Source organism: Brienomyrus brachyistius, chromosome 12 (assembly GCF_023856365.1).
Source record: "Brienomyrus brachyistius isolate T26 chromosome 12, BBRACH_0.4, whole genome shotgun sequence".
NCBI lineage: Eukaryota > Metazoa > Chordata > Actinopteri > Osteoglossiformes > Mormyridae > Brienomyrus > Brienomyrus brachyistius.
The window spans coordinates 8,898,213-8,919,384 of NC_064544.1; the positions used below are offsets into that span (position 1 = coordinate 8,898,213).

A 21,172-nucleotide genomic window follows, 5' to 3' on the forward strand; every position below is an offset into this window, starting at 1 on the left:
TTGACCCATGTTTCTCTTTTTCGTTGTTTCACTTGTTGAATCAGTGTTTAGTCATATCTTATTGTGCTTCTATCATTCCGAATGCCTGTTACACGCGCCTGTGTTCACACACAGGATGCTTCTTGGCGTGTTCTGTCTGCCCCACAATAAGGGATGCAGTTTCTGGTGTGCCCTGTGTCCCAGAGGTGTTTTCCCTGCTGCCCTTTCTCACCCTTCCTGCCTTCTGAGACCCCCACCCCCCAGTGCACACTGGCACTATCCCCCCCCCAGCTCCCCCCACCCACCTACAAGATCAGCCTTTCTCCTCTCCAGAGGATCGACCTGATGTGTCCGTCTGCCCCAATCTGGTGCTTCTTCCTTATCTAACTGTCCCTTTATTGTATCCCCCCTTCTCTCGCAAGGTAATACATTCCCTTTAACCTTGCATTATTCTGCCCCCCCCCCTTTAATATTCTACCCACACTTTGGTGTCATCTAATATCCTAATCCAGTGAGGGTGACCATTGCATAGCCAACAAATTTTGTCAGGCTTTGTAGGGTCCACTAACTTTTAACTTGGATTTGGTTCAATAATTGTAAGTAATTGCAAATTCAAAGCCAAATGTAATTTATAATGCTGTCAGAAGTTAATTGTTTTTTTTTTTTTTTTTTTTTTTACTCAGCTTACTTTCTTTGGATTTTATATTGGAACGCCAAAGTAGTTCTGAACATCTCAGTTGCAGAGTATTTATAATAATAATTCAGTCTAAGCAGATATAGAAATATCTGTACTGACAATGATCGCATTAACGTTTATCTATTGAAGGGAGATTTCAAAGACACGACAAACCACTTCATTATGAAGAATTGCAGTCTGCAGTCTTTAAATGTATTAGATTCTTCATATCATGTACAGTACACACCACAGACTTGCATAGCAATAATCAATACTAATAACCTCACAAATGGTCATACTCATTGGATCAGAGCATATGCCCATATTCGCTGTTGGAAGAAGTTATTGTCCTGATCAAACCATTGTGTCCACAGGGGGAGAAGGGAAAGAAAGGCAAAAAAGGGCCTAAGGGGGAGAAAGGAGAACAGGGTGCCCCTGGATTAGATGCACCCTGCCCATTGGTATGTCCCAGCTAAGACCTGGAAGTCGCCTCTCGGTGAAGTAGGACAGCGGACTCTAAGGGAGTAGCAGCCTGTAGCTGAACCCGCACGTCATGGGCACCAGCAGATCTTAGCTGGCATGGAACCTTCAGGAAAGGCAGCACGCTGCAGTACTTTGTAGGGGCTGCAGGTGGTGCTCTCCAAAAGCGGTGCTGACGCCCAAGGTGCAGGCCAAACACCAGGCTGCTTCTCCCTTCTGCTCTGCGGGCGGCCCCCCATCCGGTGGGGGCTGGCTGCCGGGCCGCGTCTCCCAGTAACACTCCCAGTTCATTTTTACGAACAGGGATTCCGGGGATTTAAGGGTGAAAAGGGAGAACCAGGGCAGCCTGGTCTGGATGGGCTGGATGCCCCATGCCAGTTGGTACAGTATCCTCTTTCCTACCTAATCTGTGCATGTCCACCTTCTCCTATTGACCAGAGGCACGCAGGAGAAATGGCCGCATCAGCCTGAATCATCAATGCATGGCTTGTGCATGGAAACTGGAACCACTTCTGTTTCAGCATGACATCCATAGTGCATGTTCTCCAGTCAAAGCCCAGGCCGAACTGAGAGTAACATTGTGCATCTTGCATGGATGCACTGCCCAGTGAATGCTGTAACTGCGTTCATCCCATTAACCAACCTTTTGAACTCGTTAACTTACCAAATGGCTAAAAATATTGAAAGTGTTGGTTGCTGAATGTAATAGGAGTGGTATAGTGGCTGTTAACTGTTTACTATTAATGTTAACATTAACTCAATAATAATGGAAACGCTAAAAGTGAATCAAAAACCACCTCCCACTGAAAGCCATGGGACCATCTTCCTAAAAATTCCCTTCTTTTTATTAACAAGCTCTAATCTTTGTTCCCAGAAGTATCCTATTGAGACCTCGTCACCACAAGACCTGCAGTACTAGCATTAGCATTCCCCTTCCTAGTTAACACCCTCTCCTGCCTGATATTTGTACCAGTTCTAAAAATCATTATGTGACAAAAGAAGCAATCTGGTACAGACTCTGACCTTCTGACGCATTTTCGGTATTGTGTGAGAACCAAGGGATTAAATTGCACGTGTTTAGGGTTTGTCGAGCCTGGCCATTTAGGCCAGTGTTTACCAACCTGGTCCTCGGGGACCCCCAGACAGTCCATGTTTTTGTCCATGTTCCCAATCAGACTGTCTGGGAGGGAGCAAAAACGGCCACTGAGGACAAGGTCGGGAAGCACCGATTTAGGCAAAAGCACAAACGTTTAAAGCTTTGAATGGCTTCATGTTGAGCAGCAGTGGGAAGAGAGTTGAAAATGCATTACTAATGCTAAGTAAGCGCTATAAATTTTTGCTTTTGGACATTTTTGAACATGTTGAGGCATACTTGCAATATTTATTAATAGCGCCCTTATAATGAAGATTTCGAGAGACCAGGGATGAAAGCATCACCCCCTTTAGTCAGTAAGACAATGGAACCTTAACTAACAGGTATCAGGCTCCCACTGACAGGTTTCATATATTAGATATAAGCTTGTTGGGTTTAATATTTTTAAGCTGGACCTTTCATTCTGCATGAATCATTCCAGTGTCATTTTGGGAGGGTGTGGTAAAAAGAAATGTTAGGTGAGTAGGGGGGTTCGTTTGTGTGGAAACACATCTGATTGTAATCCAACATTTTCATGTGAGGAAGCTCTTAAGCCTTGCAGATGAGGAATTGTGACTGCATGTTTCATCCTTTATGAAACATGGACTCACCAAGGGAAACACAATACTTCAGCATTTATGTTATTTCATAAACTCTAAATTTACTAATTGGCTTTTTTTAAGTACATGAGTTGTAAATGGGTGACTTCCTAAATCATGGGTTTCAAATAGCTATACTACAGTGGAAATTAATTTCTTACTAGAGATCCAATCCCATTTTTACTGGCGGAACAGACGTATATTTGAATTGTCATTCTACTAAAGCACAGGATCACTTGATTTTCAGACTGTTTAGACTAATTTAACTGATTTCTTCGTTTTGCTCATTATTGAAGCTGCTAGCAGTTTAAAGAAAGCTGGCAAACATGCAGATACACATTTGTCAGCGAACAGAGCTGAGAAACGCCTGCAGATTCTTAAAGGCACTTTAATTCTGTGCAAAGCAATGAGTCAGACCCTCCAAAGTATTTCCGTTGTACCTATTGTGTATCTGCTACAATAATGTGACATTGTAGCCTTAAATGATTGTGTTCCCTTGGAGAGTTTATAGCACTTTGTATGTTTCATTCTTGACATATACCTGCTGTGTGGAGATTCTTATCTGTGGGCCTCCATCCGTCAATACAAAGTAGACCCAACAGAGCAGGCTTTCTCTCTTCCTTACTGCAGGGTCCTGACGGGCTGCCGATGCCTGGGTGCTGGCAGAAGGTATGTAAATTGCTTAACGGCATGTGATCGAAAACGTTTAGAATGCAGTAGGTGAGTAAGCTTGGCAAGTTCTCGGTTTTTGAGAAGGATCGTCGTCTGAGGTCAGCTGGGTTGCCGTCAAGCCGACTGTCGTCTCTTTCTCAGGCTTAGGATTGTATCTATTCTTTCCCGTCTCACTTTGATGCGGAACAAATCAGATGTTGTCATGTTCCATTATTAGACTGAGCTCTGTACTGTGTGGAGAAGTCGCATGCTCTGTTAGACAATCATATAAGGCCGCCATCAAACATCCCGCGTAACCTGTTTACCTCATATCTGTCTCTCTCCTGTGCTTTCTTGCAGTGATGAAATCTAACCGAAACGCATGGAGTTTGTAAATAACGCCTCATTTTTTTTTTTTTTTTTGTATTTATAGTTTTTTAAATTGAACATAAAGATTATATGAATATATAAAGAACGCTCATGAAGTTTACACATAGCTGCTTCTACTCACCTGACGTAACAAGTGTGTGTCTTACATCGGCGTTTTGAAGTCGGGGTACTTGGGGCAACCGCCTGGTGCTGTGCCAGTTACCATAGCTAGCATGAGCCATGGGCAAGGACTAGACTGGATGTTAAGACCAAAACGGACTTACAGGGAGTCAGGAAGAGACGCTGGAGGGACTGGACTAACTACCACATGGGATAACAGACATTGTCATTTGTTCATCTCAAGCATTCATTTCAAGTCCTTCATCCCTCCATGCCACACTACCAGCTCAAAAGACTAAAACGTTCATGCCAAGAAAAATACAAAAAAAATGAGCATGAGACCTGTGCCAAACTAGGCGAACATATGTATGGATATACATATTGCTTTGTGGTGTGATCATATTTACGGCTTTCGAAACACTAACTGGCTGCCGGTTCATTCCAGCTTACTTCAAACAGAAATACTCTGAGTTTGTGATCTTTTTTTTTTTTTTCCTTTTGTCATCTTCCAAAGGGAGTCACACCTTGGCTGGTGGCTTGAACAGATTTGATCACCAGGCAATAGAGACGGGTCACTCTTTTTCTTTATTGTGGCGATGCCCTCAAAGTTGGAGACGCAGGCTCCCCCTGGGCCAGCTCTCGTGCCGCGCCAGGTTATGCGGAGGAGCCCATGTCCACTTACAGCACGGTGTTGCAAACAGCACCAGTCATTGGCTTAGCAGGGAGATGTGGGCGTTTCACAGCCCTGTGTACAGCCTATCAGAGTGTGGACTAAGTTCAGCATCGACTTGGATCATCACTCTCTGGGGAAGGATAGGTAAATGTACCCTCGATGCAGAATTCCTCAGTGAGGGAAAAGGTATGTCACAGGATGAAGTTCACAGTCATCTCTTCAGAAACCAAATAGGCCTCTTCAATGGACTTTGGTCTTTGCTGAGATACCTGAGTTTGAATGTAGGGGGAAACATCAACACAGTCTACTGAGATGATGTCAATGGAACTATTATTTCAAATGTCTTTTTTGCCATTGTAATTGTTTGCTTTTTTTTTGTTGTTCATTCCTTTTGTTGGAAGTACAAATATTTTAACATGCTTTGAGTAATAAGTACACTCTGATTATTAAAGAATGATAATCTAGTTATGTACAATACTACAGTATTAAACCACAGTTGTACTCAGTGTTTTATGTTATGAACAATTATTTTTGTTTTTGTTTGTTCATTTGATGTACTAAATGTTTTCAGCAGAGATAGTTCACGTATAAGGTCATGGAGACTGACAAGAAACATAGATTACAAACTTGTATGGATTTTTATCAAAAGTATAATTGGAAAAGAATATTTTTTGTTGAAATATAAAATAGTGTGTCGCAGTTAATGCCAAGAGCTCCGCATCTGAATTTTGTTAATCACTGCAATTAGGATTAATCAAGCCTTTGTTCATTTTCAAGAATCAAGAATGTGCAGACTATCTTCAATGTTAGTGTGTAACTGTGTAGAGACGTCACTTTTAGGGAATGAGGAAGATTTCTGAAAAGCTATTTTATTTCCACAGTATGAGTTTTAGTTTACTGCTTTGGAACACAAGGGAGAAGTTAAAATTAGACCTTGGAGCAAGCCAGACCTTGTTCAGTTTTATTTATTTTTTGCTGTCAAAAAGTCAATTCTTGGCTTTACACGTAAACAAGATTTCAGCAGAAACTGCAGTTTAAAAAAATTGGTCCTTTGAAGGCTAGTTTAAAGCAACGGTAGAATGTGTTGCATTAATCACCGTTCTTTTTGTGCGTGAGGAGGTTGTCTCTCAATAGCACAGTGCCAAAATGGTCCACCAGACCATTCTGAATTAGGGGATTGAATCAAAGTTTCAATGGTACATTTTAATGGTACAGTCTTGTTGGACAGCAACTGACAAGGGTCAATCAGAGTGGGATGTTAATGGTAGATATTCCGTACATTAATATTACTCCAGAGAGGACAGAATGAATCGGTTATTGGGTGGATTTTGACTCATACTGAAGTTAGTTGTGCATGGCAAATTTGTCACCTTACATTCCAGTGCAGGCTGTAGCTTGTTTTTTTTCCAGGTTTATTTCAGTATCGTAAGAAAAAGGCTGCAGCAGTTAAGTATAATCATCTTACAGCTTCAAGATGTTTTGTTTAATCTGAGCATTTTAACTGTTTTAGCCATGTCAATCACCTGAAAGCAAACAGCCATACTGACACAATGGAAATAACAGTATGTAGTAATTGTTCTTAATGCCTGCGCACCGTTTTCGCATTAAAACTGAAGCATAAATGTACAAATAATGCTTAAAATAATGCTAAACATTGATGTTCAGTAAACTTGATTACTTTGTATAGGCTTTACCGTGGTTCAATGACTGAATGACCCATTTTTTCGGCAAAATTGTTTTCTTTTTCGATGTAAATGTTTTTTGTTTTTTTTTTTTTAAGCCTGAAATGATTTTGTTCTTTGGTGTTAGTAATGGTGCGATCAGCTTCTGAAAGGCACTGAAGGAAATGTCCTAGGTATAACCATCAGTCTATCAGGCAAAAGATATTGTGTGTGTGCGTGTTTACGATAATTTAGCGTATTGCGTATACTTTTATATTTGTATTGTGACTTTAAATGGTACATTATTTATTTTTATACGTATTCATCATATTAGTTTTAATCAGGCATTCCTTGTGACATGGGGGTATTCAAGGTCCTTATACCAGCGCATGTATTTCTGTTTCCTAATTTAATTTATCAGAGTCTACGGAGGTGACCTCACATTTGGACAGGACACACATGCATCCTCAACTGCTATTTTGCTGTAATCGAATAATACGGTAATTCACCGTTCTCTTGTGGAGTAATCTGATTGTTGGTGGAGGACACATTAGAATGATGTGATCAATATTCATTTTGTATTGCATAACATTATACAGAGCATTTCATGTCCATTATTTGGTTTGACTTTTGTACCGTCAACATAATTAACTGTAGACGTTGAATATTATACATTGAATAAAAGGTATATTGCTGTGGAGGTTGCATCACATGACCAAGGTCATATGATTTGTCAGTTCAATGGCAGTGAGGGCGTGCCAGCTCTAGGTTTGTCGTGGTTTCTGGGTGGGTTCTACATTTCCATTGTTATGAATTATGGGTACAGCTTTGGCATTTCTTCAACAACTCTGCGTGGTACTCCTGTGTCAAAACAAAGACTGAGCCACCATTCAGAACCAGGCATTTTCCCATTAAATACACACACACACAAACACACATATACACGATGCCCTGTATCTGCCCAGTACACAGTTATATGCAAATGGCAGAGTTTGAATCTGCATTTGTTTTTTCTCTTGCAGCATTAATAAATCACCTGTAACTGTCTAAGATAATTATGAATCACCTACGGAGACATTGTTTTTTTTGACACAGTGGTTCTTCTGCTGTGTACCGATTTCTCTTTTATTTCGATTTCATTCTTTGTCTTGAAATTGAATTTAGATTTTGAACTTGTTGAGGTGCAGATATGTGACTCAGTTTTCATTAATGTGAGGGAAGAAGCAACAAACACAGAAGCGTATTTTTACCTGATTACATGAATACCATACATTCTCAACTGCATTTGTATATACAATTGTAATTACAGTTGTGTTACACTCACTGCATCATTGTTTGGTGAAAAGGTAATTGCATTAGGTTGTGAAGGTTAGCTCTTGCGATTAAAGTCACCAGCCGATCTGTTTGCTTTCTGGGCCTTTGTAATTCTGGCTCCTCACAAAGAGCCATCCTCAGCACAACCGAATTTAATTCTACGCCTTCCTTCACTGGAATTTCCCTGATGGATTTATTGAATTGTCTGCCGGTCTTTCTGAACTTGACACCAAGCAAGGTCCCTGACGACCTCAGGATAATCTGCATGACAAAAATAGACTTGTGTGTTGAATTCTATCACCGCTTGCCTACAGTATGTTCCACTGTTTCTATGCGAGTCCCCTGCCACTACCCCCCCCCCCCCCATAAACATTATATAATATTGTTATAATTCACTACTGCAGCAGAATTTGAGCTGTCTGAATTTTTCTACATTGGTGTTATTCCTCTTAATAGTATTTCCTTTGGCAGTAATCCGAAGCTCAGAATTTGTATTTAATGTTGTCGTTCCCAATGCTGTTATCTGGCTGTGAACCTTGTGAATGCTGGTATACACCATCACACTGTAAAATGTCAATATCCAGAGATCTATGGTGAGTATTCAGGCTTTTGAGTTCTCAGTTCATATGAAGTGCATTCAGAGCTGAGGATAATGATCTGTGAACTTGGCCACACTGTTGGAGCTGAAGGCCTTGCTGCGCAAACAAGGTGACACGCGGATGTCATTTTTCTGTCCAACGTAACTCTTTAAAAGTTTTGTTTTAGGGTCTTGGGTTGAGCACTCTAAGTTTATTTTCCTTTTTTGTATTTGGTTTAATTTGTCATCGACATCCATCTTTTTCATTTTCATTCTTAATGTTTGTATTTCTCGGTTTGCTGATGCTTCCAGATTTGGCAATTATTTCACATTATTTCAGAGGCATTTCATGAGGCTGTACTGTTGGAACCAAATAAATTCACTTTTACATCTTTCAAATGTATAACATTAATATGTTTTGCTTTTACCAACTTAAAACATTTGAAATTGCTGCCCAACCACTACTGACCTCCCTCACATCTTCATAACAAGTATTTCAGCGTGCTTCCCTGGAGGGATTAATTGAGGTGATACGTTTAACAAATGTGAATAATGACTTTTTTGGAAGTTTATTTTTCTGTCCTTAATCCCCAGTATATCCAGCAATGCTCGGTCAATCTTACGCTGGAAAAGAACAGATGACTGCATATCACGTGTGGGCCGGGTGAGCAGACAAATATAAAAAGAACATTAAATTACTTGCATTCATAAATTAAATTTTTAAAAATCCTACTTTAAAAAGTAGGATTATCATCCGTTGTTTGTGGACATTAACATATATTTATCGTGGGTTTAAGTTTAGGGGCAGCGTGGTGGTGCAATGTTGTCTCATTCTTCCAATAGCAGGGTTTGAGTCTCTGTAAGTCTCTGTCCCGGCTCTGTGTGTGTGAGGTGTGCATCTTCTCCCTCTGTCATCATGGGGTTCCCTCCTAGTCTCCGGCTTCCCCCAAACATTCCCAAAACACACTAAGGTGAATTGGACTTGTCAAATAGTCCATGGGAGTGAACTGTGTGTGCGTGCACACGTGCCCCCTGTGATGGGTTGGCACCCCATCCATGGTAGTTCCCTGCCTTGCACCCATAACTTCCGGAATATGCTCCAGACTCCTGTAACCTTGAATAGGACAAGTAGGTACAGAGAATGGATAAGAGGATGGGACTATGCTGCATTACCTGCCATGTCAGCAGGCATTCTGATGTACAAAGCAATAATGTACAACCAAATAACAGAAAAAAAACAACGTTTCGCAAATGATCTCCCCATCATGACCAGTTACTTCCAGTTGTGAGGTTGGTATGGAACAAAGAAAAAGCCTATGAGCTGGACAACCACACTGCCAGTGGGCTTCCAGAGCCCCCAGAACACACGTTCAGACCCAGTGAGGAAACAGCAAATAACTGCGTAACACAATTTGCATAAAACCATGTGTCTCAGTCACTGAACCTGCCGTGAAAAAGCAAAATAAACAAAGTGGATTTGCAGGAGACATTTTCAATGCCATGATGCCTTGACCATGTCCTCTAGCTGAAGTCAAGATAGCAGCAGGGTTCATGTGGACAGTAGATAAACAATGTTATGAGCCAGGCCCGAAGCGAAAGCTGGCGTGATGTATAATCTTTCGAGTCAACTTTCAGAGAGGCAAAAATAAAAGTATCGAAGTAGTCCATCACTTCAACTACATGGCACAAGATTAATTTCGTACAGATTTTTTTTAAAAAAAATCCAGATCAAGAAATTCTCTTGGACAGAGAACTAAATTTCCCGCCACAGCAGAGGAACTTCACCTATGCATCTTCTAGTCAGCATGGGCCCGATTACCTTCAGGGAGGGAACCATCAATCACTCTCTGGAAGTGGTTTGCGGGGCCCATGACGAAACTGGAGAAGGGGAACTTTGATATGCCTTAATGAGATGGGAAAGGAGCCAAGGCACACACAGCACTCAGACAATAAGTGTACGGAAACAAACTCTGCTACCAAACGCCTACAGCGGGAACGACAAACTACAGCCAAGGGAGGAGTGGTGAGGTTTCATGCATGAGATTCTTACACGCCACCCCCAAAGCCTCGCGTGGCTTCTCCTGTTTCTTCTGCTTAGTACTAACAGCAGATGTTTTTGCCATATTGCATATTTACTCTTAATTCATTACCTGGATTACAGATGCATCCTCCTCAACAGAAAGCAGACACCAGTGACAGATATGCTGCTATCTGTTCTGGCTCCGCCCCTAAAAACAATAGCACACATATAAATTAGATACTTCAAATTAAGTGAGTGGGCGGCATGCTGGTGCAGTGGTTAGCACTGTTGCCTCACACCTCTGGGACCTGGGTTCGAGTCTCCGCCTGGGTCACATGTATGCGGAGTTTGCATGTTCTCCCCATGTCGTCGTGGGGTTTCCTCCGGGTACTCCGGTTTTCCCCCACAGTCCAAAAACATGCTGAGGCTAATTGGAGTTACTAAATTGCCCATAGGTGTGTATGTGTGAGTGAATGGTGTGTGAGTGTGCCCTGTGATGGGCTGGCCCCCCATCCTGGGTTGTTCCCTGCCTCGTGCCCATTGCTTCCGGGATAGGGTCCGGACCCCCCGCGACCCAGTAGGATAAGCGGTTTGGAAAATGGATGGATGGAAATTAAGTGAGTAATCTATGTCATGTCATCTATGTCATGAAATTAGTAATCTATGACATACGTGGGGGGGGGGACACGGTGAATGTCAGCATGACTTACATCTGTAGAGAATAAAAATAATGGTTAAAAAATACTGAAGGAACATGACAGACACAAGAACAAAGGCAACAGCGCCACCTTGAGGACTTTTTAGGCAAAAGTCCGTTTGACAAAAGCGGCTATTGAACTTAAAAGAATTGTTCATATATGAACCTAAAGCAAACACCAACAACTCACATGTTATAAAAGCTTTTCATTTATGATTGCACTGCCTGCATGACATCTGCACTCCAGAATATAGGCAAAAAAACTGGCTTCCAGTGGGACTAAACGAATTATCCAGTTGCCAATGAAGCCAACACATGGCAAAGTGGTCAACTGGCAAATCTCTTGTGAGACGACTCATAAATGATAAGAATACTTTGCTAACTTCACTCTATAGTACTGATGCAGCATCAAACCACTTACCCTGAACAAGGTTGCGGGGGGGGCACTATCCCAGGTAACACAGCATACGAAGTAGGGAAACACCCCCAGATGGGACACAAGTCCACTGCAGGGCGCATACACACATCACATGCCAATTAACCTAAATGCATGCATTTGGACCGCAGGAGGAAACCTACGTTACACAAGGAGAATTTAAACCATTTATACAGACGACCTTCAGAGACCTACATACAATAGTGCCATTAATTCCTATTCTCGCACGAATTACAAATCGCAGTCTGATGGTGAACTTATCAATTACACGTCATTTCTATTCCCTTCCCAGCACAAATCAAATTAAAATAGAAAATAAGACCGCCATGGGCATGGTGGGGGACATTTCCTCAGCTTAACACAGGAAGCGTTCAGGTGAGGAAAAAACCTTAAGCACAGTTTCCAGCTCCTTAAATCACGGAAAATAGCTGGACACATAATCACATGCAGGTCATCCGAGCTAAAATTAATCTTGGGCACAAAACGTCAGAAATACACAACTAATAGAATCCAACTGCACATGTGCACTGCGATGGGCTGGCCCCCCATCCTGGGTTGTTCCCTGCCTCGTGCCCATTGCTTCCGGGATAGGCTCCGGACCCCCCGCAACCCAATAGGATAAGCGGTTTGGAAAATGGATGGATGGATGCACATGTGCAAAGATGCCACACTGATGGACAGCGCTGATAAAACATTAACAATGAGTTGTAAATACCTCCCCTACACAACAGCATCTTGAAAATAATGAGAAATTCATCGGCCTCCCACACATGACTCCATACAAGACTTGATACCCGGGACCAAAGGCAGCCAATGAGCTTATTAATCCTTTTGTAGCTGAACAGGAAATACGGAACTTAAAAGAAATGTGTCAGGCCGAATTAATCCTTAATGTGCACGCAGAAACACGCTGACAGACAGAAACCCTGTTAAGTACAAACGTTTATTTCGGGTCTTAGAAAAAGGATCATCGAACACAGTTGGACAGAAGTTCTGCAGATTCAATGACTGTTTACATCAAGAGCAGTTTTGAAGTTTAGAGACGAAGACCTTCAGGATTTAGAAATAAAATCCATGACGACTCCGCCCAGTGCAGATCACTGTACTCTAACTGCAATACACTGAGGTTCTGGTCTGTCTACTAAAAAAAAAAAAAAAAGCTGTAGATTATGCATCAAGAGAACAAGGGATGAAATTTATTACCAATGTGTCACATTTCCTAATTTATAACAAAAATGCAGCTGGATCTCCAAAGTGCTGTTTGGTTCAGCATCTGCGTCCCCTGTTGTCATCCTGGTCCAGCTGATGTCCTGGCAGCAAGCACCAGCTCCCTTATCCCATTAGGTAACCCCTGTAACAAAGAACATCTCTCTGAAGCATAAGTTGCCCAAAGCAGGACAAAGGACATCAGAATAAAATGATTAAATGCAAAGGACCGTCTTAATGAGAGCGAGAGGAAACTAAACGAAGCACCTTGCAGCCAAGTTGGATGCTGTCCAACCAACATCGAAAAAAATGCAGAAGTGTGTGGAATAAAGCTACACGAGCACAGTGTGTGTGTCTCAAAAACAGAGCAGTCGCATGAGTGTTTTTATGCTTCAACATTATGAATCCACCAATATTTCTGTATAGAACAGGAACTAGCAGGGCTGAAAAATTCTGGGAATTTTCCCGATAATTTCCATATTCTCCTGTTAACTCAACTTTTTTCAACTTGGGATATTTCCAAAATGTCCCAGCTTAACTTCCCATGGGATGGAAATTTTCCTCCCCTGTGCAACCCTAGGGACTAGCAATGTGTAGCGCAAAGAAATGTTTCCAGAGTGCCAGCTAGAAAGGCCTAACCCTAAGCTCGGACCCTAAGCCTCACTCTCAGCTGCAGGGTGTTTATGGAAAAACTGGGACAATTTCGGGAATCTTGCTTTCCCTCTCACTTTAAAAATTATGACGCCAATTACAAATATTAAAACATAAAAGCGACGTACGGCAGCTTCATCCTCATGAAGACACGGGCCATGAAGAAGCTGAGCAGCACGCTGACGAAGCCGATGAAGAGCAGCAGGAAGCGGTTCAGCTTCGGGATGTTGGGGGCGTTGGAGCGATCCAGGATGATGAAACCCAGGCCACCCATAGTGAAGAGGAAACTGGAGGCCAGTCCCTCCATTATGTACTGTCCGTTAACTCTGAGGAGGGGGAGCGTTGTCAGAGTAGTAGGTGCTTAATCGAATCCCCCTACAACACACTCCAACATCACCCCCCAGCAGGGATTACCTGGTTTTAAACTAGGAGCAGGCCATCCACACATAAATTCTCATTCACAACCAAATGCTCCTATGCACCTAACGTAATATGTTTTGCAAGCCCCAACGCTTTTGATGTAGACATTTTTAGGTGTATAATGGAATAACACAGATTTTCTTGCGTGAGAGTCTGAAAGCGTGAGTGTCACTCCAGATGCATGAGAGTTTGCGTCCCTGATGCTGCTGACTAAACTTGGCTGCCACAGTTATGAGCAGCATTACAGCAAATCACCAAGACATAAAGCAGCATCTCCCTGACCAGCTTCGGCCCTGTAAATTACCTGTATGCTAAAAAAGCTACGGGCCTCTGGTGTCCATGTTCGTCGGTCATGGAACCGACACTCGGAGGTTCAACAATCACATCATAGATAATCCCTGAAAAATAAAACAGAAAACGTGCACTGGCTATTCAAGCAATTACTCCGCTAACTCCAAGGGACTGCCTTTTCACTGCTTAACAGTAGAACACATTCTCGCTAGGACGATAAACTATACAGAATGTATTTAGGCAAAAAAATAAATAAACTAAAATTATCCTGCATATACCACTCATGTTAATTAGTTAGCTAGCTACTTACCTCCTGTGATAAGAAAGTACGAGACAATCACCAGTGCATAGACCGTCATGGCGGATGGCATATGCAGAAATGAAGGCCTTTTGAGTTTTATATTTGGACATTCCAACACAGTAAATGGAAGACCGAAGATAGCCTCCATTGTTCAAAAAATTGAGGAAAAGCCGTACAGGTACTACTCTAATCTCACTCGGATAGTCTGGAATCCTGACGTGGCCCAAAATGTAGGCAGGTCCTAGCTGATGCATAATAAGAGACATAATACAGTGTGACAAAGCCATAATGTAAGAAAATAAATAACTAAATAAAAATTCAGAAGATATAAATTAATTTATAAAAATTAATAAACGCTTAAATAACAATATGATATTTCTTTAATAAAACGTTGATTTCATATGTCATTCTCAAAGCCGATAAGACCCGCTACGTTTGACGTGGCAAATGCGTCAGCAGAACGGTGAAACTGTGATTCCTTGTATGGCCATTACGGCTCCAACTCTGCATCAGTTCCGCGGGGCACGAATCACGGAGTAGAGCCGTAATGGCGTGGAGTTTCAATACTGATTTATTGGGAATTGTAGTTCCTACTGCGCAATCGAAGGCTAAACTGGACAGTACTGACGATTCTAAGATTTCGCGACCCTGTACTGATTAACCGGATAAGGTGGATGGACTGATCCTTGTAGAATAAACAATTTACCGCAATACTAACCGTAAAACTAAGTAGATTAACCCTTATGGAAATTCAAATTGAAACCAGTAAAGCTTATTACAGTTTTTTCTCAGTCGCTTTGGTACATTTCTCAGATCTGAAATTAATTTCTCATAACTACTAATACAACCTCCACATCATCGAGTCGCTTGTGCACATAATAAATGCAAAGTCTCATTGTAGATGTAAAGTAAATTGTAGATGCTGCGACACAGTCACGGAAATGATTGCCTACTGTCATCTGTTAACTATTACATTTTCGGTCAAAATATTTTATACTGGTCCTCCGTTGAATAGTCTTACACAACTCCCCTTCCCCAAAAGCATCTAGGCAATAGTTCATTGTATAAGCCATTACATGCAAAATGACTGAACCAGCTGTTAGAATTAGAGGAAAACATAGAGGTATGTTTAAAGGGTTAAATCGATCAGTGATCAATAAGTTTTCTAAAACAGTGCATTTCATGAGCCTTCAGTTACCAGCATATAATCACAAAGCAAAACAGTGTTATAATTTGGCTACGGAAGAACGACAATGAACAATGAACAGAGTCAACAGCCAGTAAGAGGAAGAGGAGTAAGGCTGCAAGGTGGAAGGGTAGGGAGGCAAAACAATATGCTGTGTCCTGTAATATTGTATATTTCATATTACAGAATTCCACTTGAATTTTATAGAATAGTTAATATACTATTATACCGTTACATACTGTGGATATACAGTAGCACACAGACATATGCATGCATGCCTATGTGTGTTTATGTGTTACAGTATATGTGCAGTATGTGTAACTTTGTACTGTTGAAATTGATGTTTGTCAAACACTTACAGAGCGCACTGTTATATTGACAACGTAGCCGAGCATTTTGACCATCTTGTTCGTGAGCGATGACACAAGGACTCGTCATCCTGGTCACTCTGACAAGATCATTGACTTAAATATTTGCTTTTGAGGCATAAACAATGGATTTTGAGAAAGTTACAGGCTTTTGCAGGTAATCAGTCCATCATGTGGTGCTGTTTGTACGAATCGTTTCGAGGGATGCACTTACTGTTTTACAAACGTTAAGGACGATTTGAGAAATGTACCAAAGCGACTGAGAAAAACTGGAAGAAGTTACTGCATATCCAAGGGGCATGTGTGATACAGCATGGATAGACTGACAGATACGGGGGGGTGCACTTTATAGGGCTCCTCCCCAGGTGGCAAAGTCTACTGAGGGGGGAGACACACCCCCCACCTGGCAAATCCTATGTGAGAACCGTATTTCTTCAAATTGAAAGTACCATCCCAAGCAGGAGGCCCAAGGGGGGGGGGGCAAAGGGTGCTTTTTGGCTAGGTCCCCATGCACATCCTTACCTGTCCTTTGCTGTACCCCACCCTTTGTTAAAGGCAAACACTGCAACATTCAGCATTACATACTCATACATCCAAGAATCCCTACCGAATCACCTGGCTGCCCACTCAGGGCTGCATTCACATCTACCTTCCATGTACTTGCATAAACTTATTTTTATATTATTCTGTCTTAAATGTTGCAATGCATCACAAAATACCCATGTAAAGTGGATTGGGGCAACTCTGTTATGAAGGGTGCTACATAAAATAAATTGAACTCATTTCCAAATGCACATACCCCGCACTGTACAGCCCATGTCTTCCTGATGCGCGTCTGCTCAGCGTAATCGCAGCTGGTGCAAAATTGCAGCATTTCCACTAACTCGGTTGTGCAGCCATTGAAGTTTCGCTTCCATATTCACCACCCAACACTAAAATATTTTACATTTACCTTCCGTTTATCCTGGCCTGGGCCATTGTGGTTTGGAGTCTATTCCAGGCAGAACAGGGTATAAAGCTGGGTTTCAACCTGGACAGGATATTGCGTGTGAGAGTGTTTGTGCCCGTATGTGTCCTTTGATTAAAACACTATTGATCCCTGGGATTATTTTGCCCCTGCACTGGCATAAAATGGGCATGTTAGTGGTGCCAATCAGCCTATCTGTGTGTCTTGTATAGGGTTAATCAGTCCCGGCTGAAAAAAAGTTGAGGTCGTTTTGAAAATAAATGCAAACAATTATACATTTTTTCCAGAATCTTTATTGCCAAAAACTAATAGTGATTTACTTTGATTTCTGGCTCTGTGCCTGCGCCTTCAGAACTTTGACTACAATCTTCTGCTCTTCAATCAGAAAAGCACGCTTGATCCTACAGGGATAAAACAAAGCGTCAGCGAGACCCCAAGTCGCTATCAAATATCACGTTACCACAGCTATGGGACTGACAATAGGTTACATTAGAAAACGCAGAAAGGCGCAGCTGAAATTTTAAAACTACACAAAAGTCATAAGAAAAAAACATTTTAACAGGGTGACGGCATACCAGCACATTCAGACAAGCATTTCTTACACCAGAAGCCTGTACTACGAAGCGGGGTTACTGGCTTGTCGGGGTAACTTGTCAGATTTAAGGTAGTCTGGGCAAAATGTAAATGAACAAATATGAAGTCCGTTTAAACTGTGGCACCTTAAATCCGATAAGTTACCCCGATAAGCCAGTAACCTCGCTTCCTAGTACAGGCCCCAGGTCCCAAAGGGCAATGACACGCATGTTTTATTAAAAGTAAGAAGTCTAAGTGGTGAGAGACAGAGCCAATCAGCATAGAGCATCCCATGTGGGCCAGGGAGGTTTTCAACAAAGCCAGATTTCTTCATTAGCCGGGTAGCTTAAGAGAAATGTAAGGATTGTCCAAACGGATCATCTCTAATTTCTCTTCCTATTGGACAATTTTCATGTGTGGCTTCAGTTATGCAGCTACCTGAGAAAATGTGGAATACTCCCCAAGTGCTCTCCGCTGAGGACCAGCCCCTAAGTCTACCCCCCCCCCCCCATACCCCACCCATTAAACATGTGGAAAAGTGAGCCTCCTACCTGTCGCGCACACATTTGGCGCACATGGACCCACCATAGGCCCGTGTGACATGCTTCTTGGTCTTTGAGAGCCTCATCAAGACCTGGGGTCTCACTGCACGGATCTGAAATACAAGAATGGCGGATCGGACCAGATCATTGGCAGAACAGCCACTTTGGCAGACCGCTGAAAACCAGCTCACTTCATTTTGTCATATTTCCTTATTTAATACCAACTGCTAGATCAAAGATGCTGTAGTATTGTTAAACATAAACAGAAACACAAGATGCCAAAACACCAGCAATAACAGACCATACATCCCCCCACGTGTGAATATCGAACACAGAAGTATACAGCTTGTATTACTTCTGGGATAATATAGGACAAAGAACAGATTTTAAATCATTTGGTTCATGCTGACCAGTAAGAGGGAAGCTTCAGTTTTTAAATAAAGTACACCTAAACTACTTTGTTTCAATAACTATTTTAGAAAAACGCAACACCTTTACTGTAGAATGCACAATGTTACACCATCTTCAGACAACGCAGCAGGTACTGTGTGCAACCGCTACACAGCCAGAAGTGAGACGGGCAGACTTACACCACGCAGCCTCCCGGGGCAGATGCCGCAGGCGGACTTGGGGGCCTTGCCGACCTTCTTGGTGTACAGGTAGACGATGCGATTGCCGGGGGTTCGCGAGCTGAAACAGACGGCGCGCGTTTAGGTTCCCGTGATGGTCAGCGAGCACATGACCATTTCAAGGCCGTAATCAACATTACGGAGAGGGGGACCAAGGCCGTGACTGAAATATATATTGGGGGGCATTGTGAGCACATCTTAATATTAGGGGAACGTGTCCCCCTAATGCATATTTTGATTAAGGCCTTGAATAATTTCGGGAATATTCCAGGTGTAACTGCGATCTTCGATCTTGATGTATACAGCAGGCATCAAAATACAAGGCAAACATTTACAAATGGGTAACGCGACGGTGTTACTTACAGTCTGGTTTTGTTGGAAGCGGTGTTGTAGGACAACCTACGGCGGTAAGTCAGGCGCTGGACCATGTTTATGTCCACCTATTCTTTGTGGCGTAAAACAAAAACCCATTAAAATCTGATTTATAAAGACGCAAAAAAGCAAAATATTACAGCAAAAAAAGCTATAATGAGCCGACACGCACGACTCTAACAATGCCGGCTCGCGAACCATACGCAGTCTGCACTGTGATTCACTTTCACAGGTGTAAGACGACAAACAGAACTTGCAACAAAACATTAAACTGGCACTGCGATCTATCACCGTAAATAAACAGGCAAAATATTGAAACATTCCCTTTAATAAGCATTTAGTGGGCAGAAAAACGGAATTGCCTTAAGCACCCCGCTAATGATCACGGCTAGCTGGTTAGGAACATCACGGCAACCCAAGACACTCGTTAAATATAACATGTAAAATACAAAACGCTAAAATATTGCCAGGAATACATCAAAGGCAACTCACTACTTAATATTTATTAAGCTGTTTGTTTAGTTGGATGGTTCTAATGTACAGATTAAAAGAGATTATTTCAGCGTTGAATATAGCACAAAATTTCCTCCGCCATACCTGCTAGCACCTAAACCGGAAAAGGAAGAGCCTCGGCAAGGGTCAAAGTTGAAGCCAATTCAACACCGGAAGAGAAACAAGTACCACTTGGTTGACATGTTGTAGTTTGGAACAGCCGAAGTTTTCGTTTTACTAATAAATACGTAATAAACCTATTTTCATTCTAGTGTGACCGTTTTAATTGGTAAATATCCCATATGAGGAATTTGACAGTTTATATCATGATCTTAAAAGTTTAACAAGATCGACTTCGCCATCTCTATCTACAGAAATTTGTAACCGTATTTAAAGTCTCTCTTTAGTAATTACTAGAGTGTGCTTCACAGACTTCTTACAATGATTTTTTTCTGAATAGTTTCATACAATTATGAATATCTAACGTTAATAAAATATATTTCAAAGGAAGCTTTGTGGTCCCATTTGTTTGAATGGAAGGTTAGCAGTTTGAGCAGTCTTTGCCATTAACTCTAACATACTAAGAATTCTCCACAGATCTGTGTATGTGTGCGTGTTTTCCCCATATAGTGGCGTTTTCCTCCTACAGTTCAAAGACGTAATTACGTTAATTGGCATCTTTAAATTCCCCGTGGTGTATGATGATGTATGTATGCGCACTGCAGTGGCTTAGCAAAGCATCCAGGGGGTACCCCTGCCTCGTGCCCTCTATTACATGGGATAGACCCTACCAGGGGGCGTTTCTAGCTATTGAACAGATCAGGGGTTAAGTCATGTTCACCTGGGGCTTGACTTTCTTTTTATTTTCGAAGAAAGATTTGCATCCAGGCTGAAATACTCGGGGTTTGGGGGGGGGGGGGGGGGGGGGGGGGGGCGTGTAGGAGTGTTTTTAACCTGCCGCACAGGAGAATATAACACTTCCCTGAATTTGTCATTCATACAAGCAATATCTTTCCGTCCTGAAATGTTTGGGTAGGGGCACGGGCGTAGTTTTGGTTTCAGTAATGGCAGGGACCAAATCAGCCCCAAACCCCCCACCCCTTAAACATGCACCGTACTCCCACAACATTGGTAGACGTCTCCATACCCAAAACTGCTATCTTGTATCAGAGACTGGCAAGCTTGGGATTTAAACCCTTTGCTTATTTCATCCACCCATCCATCCATTTTCCAAACCGCTTATCCTACTGGGAAGCAACGGGCACGAGGCAGGGAACAACCCAGGATGGGGGGCCAGCCCCGCCCCCTTGCTTATTTCATGTGCTCTGTAATACAAGGTCAGCCTTTATCTCGACATACCCGCCCCATTTCCTCTCATTGACAGTAAAGGCTGTTTCAAGTCTCCGTCATGCTGGTGAGGGAAGAAATCATGCAGATGTGCAGATTCTCACGTTCCAGCCAAGGCCAAAAATGGATGACACCGCCCCTGCCGTGTCCCCTCCCACTGCTTACCTGACAGCAGGCTCCCTCATCATCACAGAGTGACACGGCAGGTGGTTCCCGGCAGAGGTGACCCAGCCACCTGGCCCTGCTGTCAAAGGGGAAATGAGAAATCAAGGACCAGGCCTTCCGCAGCTTCAGCAGTCCCTCCCGCAGGGGTGCTACTGCAGATTAATAGGTTTGGGTTGTCTTCCCTTCTAACACGGAAATAATGAGGGTCCTTTTCTGATTGGTGGGTGTCAGCACCTGTGGAATGTGCAAGGGGTCACACATGGCCTATAAAAAGAATA

At 42.4% G+C, this 21,172-nt stretch overlaps 3 protein-coding genes across 3 annotated transcripts in view; 1 reads left to right on the forward strand and 2 right to left on the reverse strand.

Moving 5' to 3' along the window:
* The window catches only part of LOC125705071 (collagen alpha-1(XXV) chain), a 150,547-nt gene extending 141,917 nt beyond the window's left edge, over positions 1-8,630 (forward strand). The window contains exons 36-38 of the mRNA XM_048971406.1: positions 1,030-1,116; positions 3,497-3,535; positions 4,521-8,630. Of these exons, the coding sequence (XP_048827363.1) occupies positions 1,030-1,116; positions 3,497-3,535; positions 4,521-4,547 (153 nt within the window). The 3' untranslated portion in view covers positions 4,548-8,630. The remainder of the gene's footprint in view (positions 1-1,029; positions 1,117-3,496; positions 3,536-4,520) is intronic.
* A 3,678-nt stretch (positions 8,631-12,308) lies between these two features.
* On the reverse strand, positions 12,309-14,493 carry ostc (oligosaccharyltransferase complex subunit). Its single transcript, XM_048971521.1, has 4 exons — positions 14,263-14,493; positions 13,966-14,059; positions 13,370-13,567; positions 12,309-12,735 (listed from the first exon to the last, which is right to left on the reverse strand). The coding sequence occupies exons 1-4, from the start codon at positions 14,399-14,401 to the stop codon at positions 12,717-12,719; spliced, it is 450 nt and encodes a 149-aa protein (XP_048827478.1). The 5' UTR covers positions 14,402-14,493; the 3' UTR covers positions 12,309-12,716.
* A 2,551-nt stretch (positions 14,494-17,044) lies between these two features.
* Positions 17,045-19,585, reverse strand: rpl34 (ribosomal protein L34). The gene is made up of 5 exons (XM_048971551.1): positions 19,488-19,585; positions 18,882-18,963; positions 18,480-18,579; positions 17,899-18,002; positions 17,045-17,175 (listed from the first exon to the last, which is right to left on the reverse strand). The coding sequence occupies exons 2-5, from the start codon at positions 18,944-18,946 to the stop codon at positions 17,091-17,093; spliced, it is 354 nt and encodes a 117-aa protein (XP_048827508.1). The 5' UTR covers positions 18,947-18,963; positions 19,488-19,585; the 3' UTR covers positions 17,045-17,090.
* Between the last annotated feature and the right edge of the window lie 1,587 nt (positions 19,586-21,172).

Excerpts from the sequence above, each read along its gene's own strand:
- ostc (XM_048971521.1), bottom strand. The coding sequence starts at position 14,401 with ATGGAGGCTATCTTCGGTCTTCCATTTACTGTGTTGGAATGTCCAAAT. Across the intron at positions 14,060-14,262 it reads GTACTTTCTTATCACAGGAG|GGATTATCTATGATGTGATT; the intron begins GTAAGTAGCTAG and ends TTTATTTTTCAG. Across the intron at positions 13,568-13,965 it reads GTAGCTTTTTTAGCATACAG|AGTTAACGGACAGTACATAA; the intron begins GTAATTTACAGG and ends CCCCCTCCTCAG.
- rpl34 (XM_048971551.1), bottom strand. The coding sequence starts at position 18,946 with ATGGTCCAGCGCCTGACTTACCGCCGTAGGTTGTCCTACAACACCGCT. Across the intron at positions 18,580-18,881 it reads GCTTCCAACAAAACCAGACT|CTCGCGAACCCCCGGCAATC; the intron begins GTAAGTAACACC and ends CGTCTGTTTCAG. Across the intron at positions 17,176-17,898 it reads GCCAAATGTGTGCGCGACAG|GATCAAGCGTGCTTTTCTGA; the intron begins GTAGGAGGCTCA and ends TTATCCCTGTAG.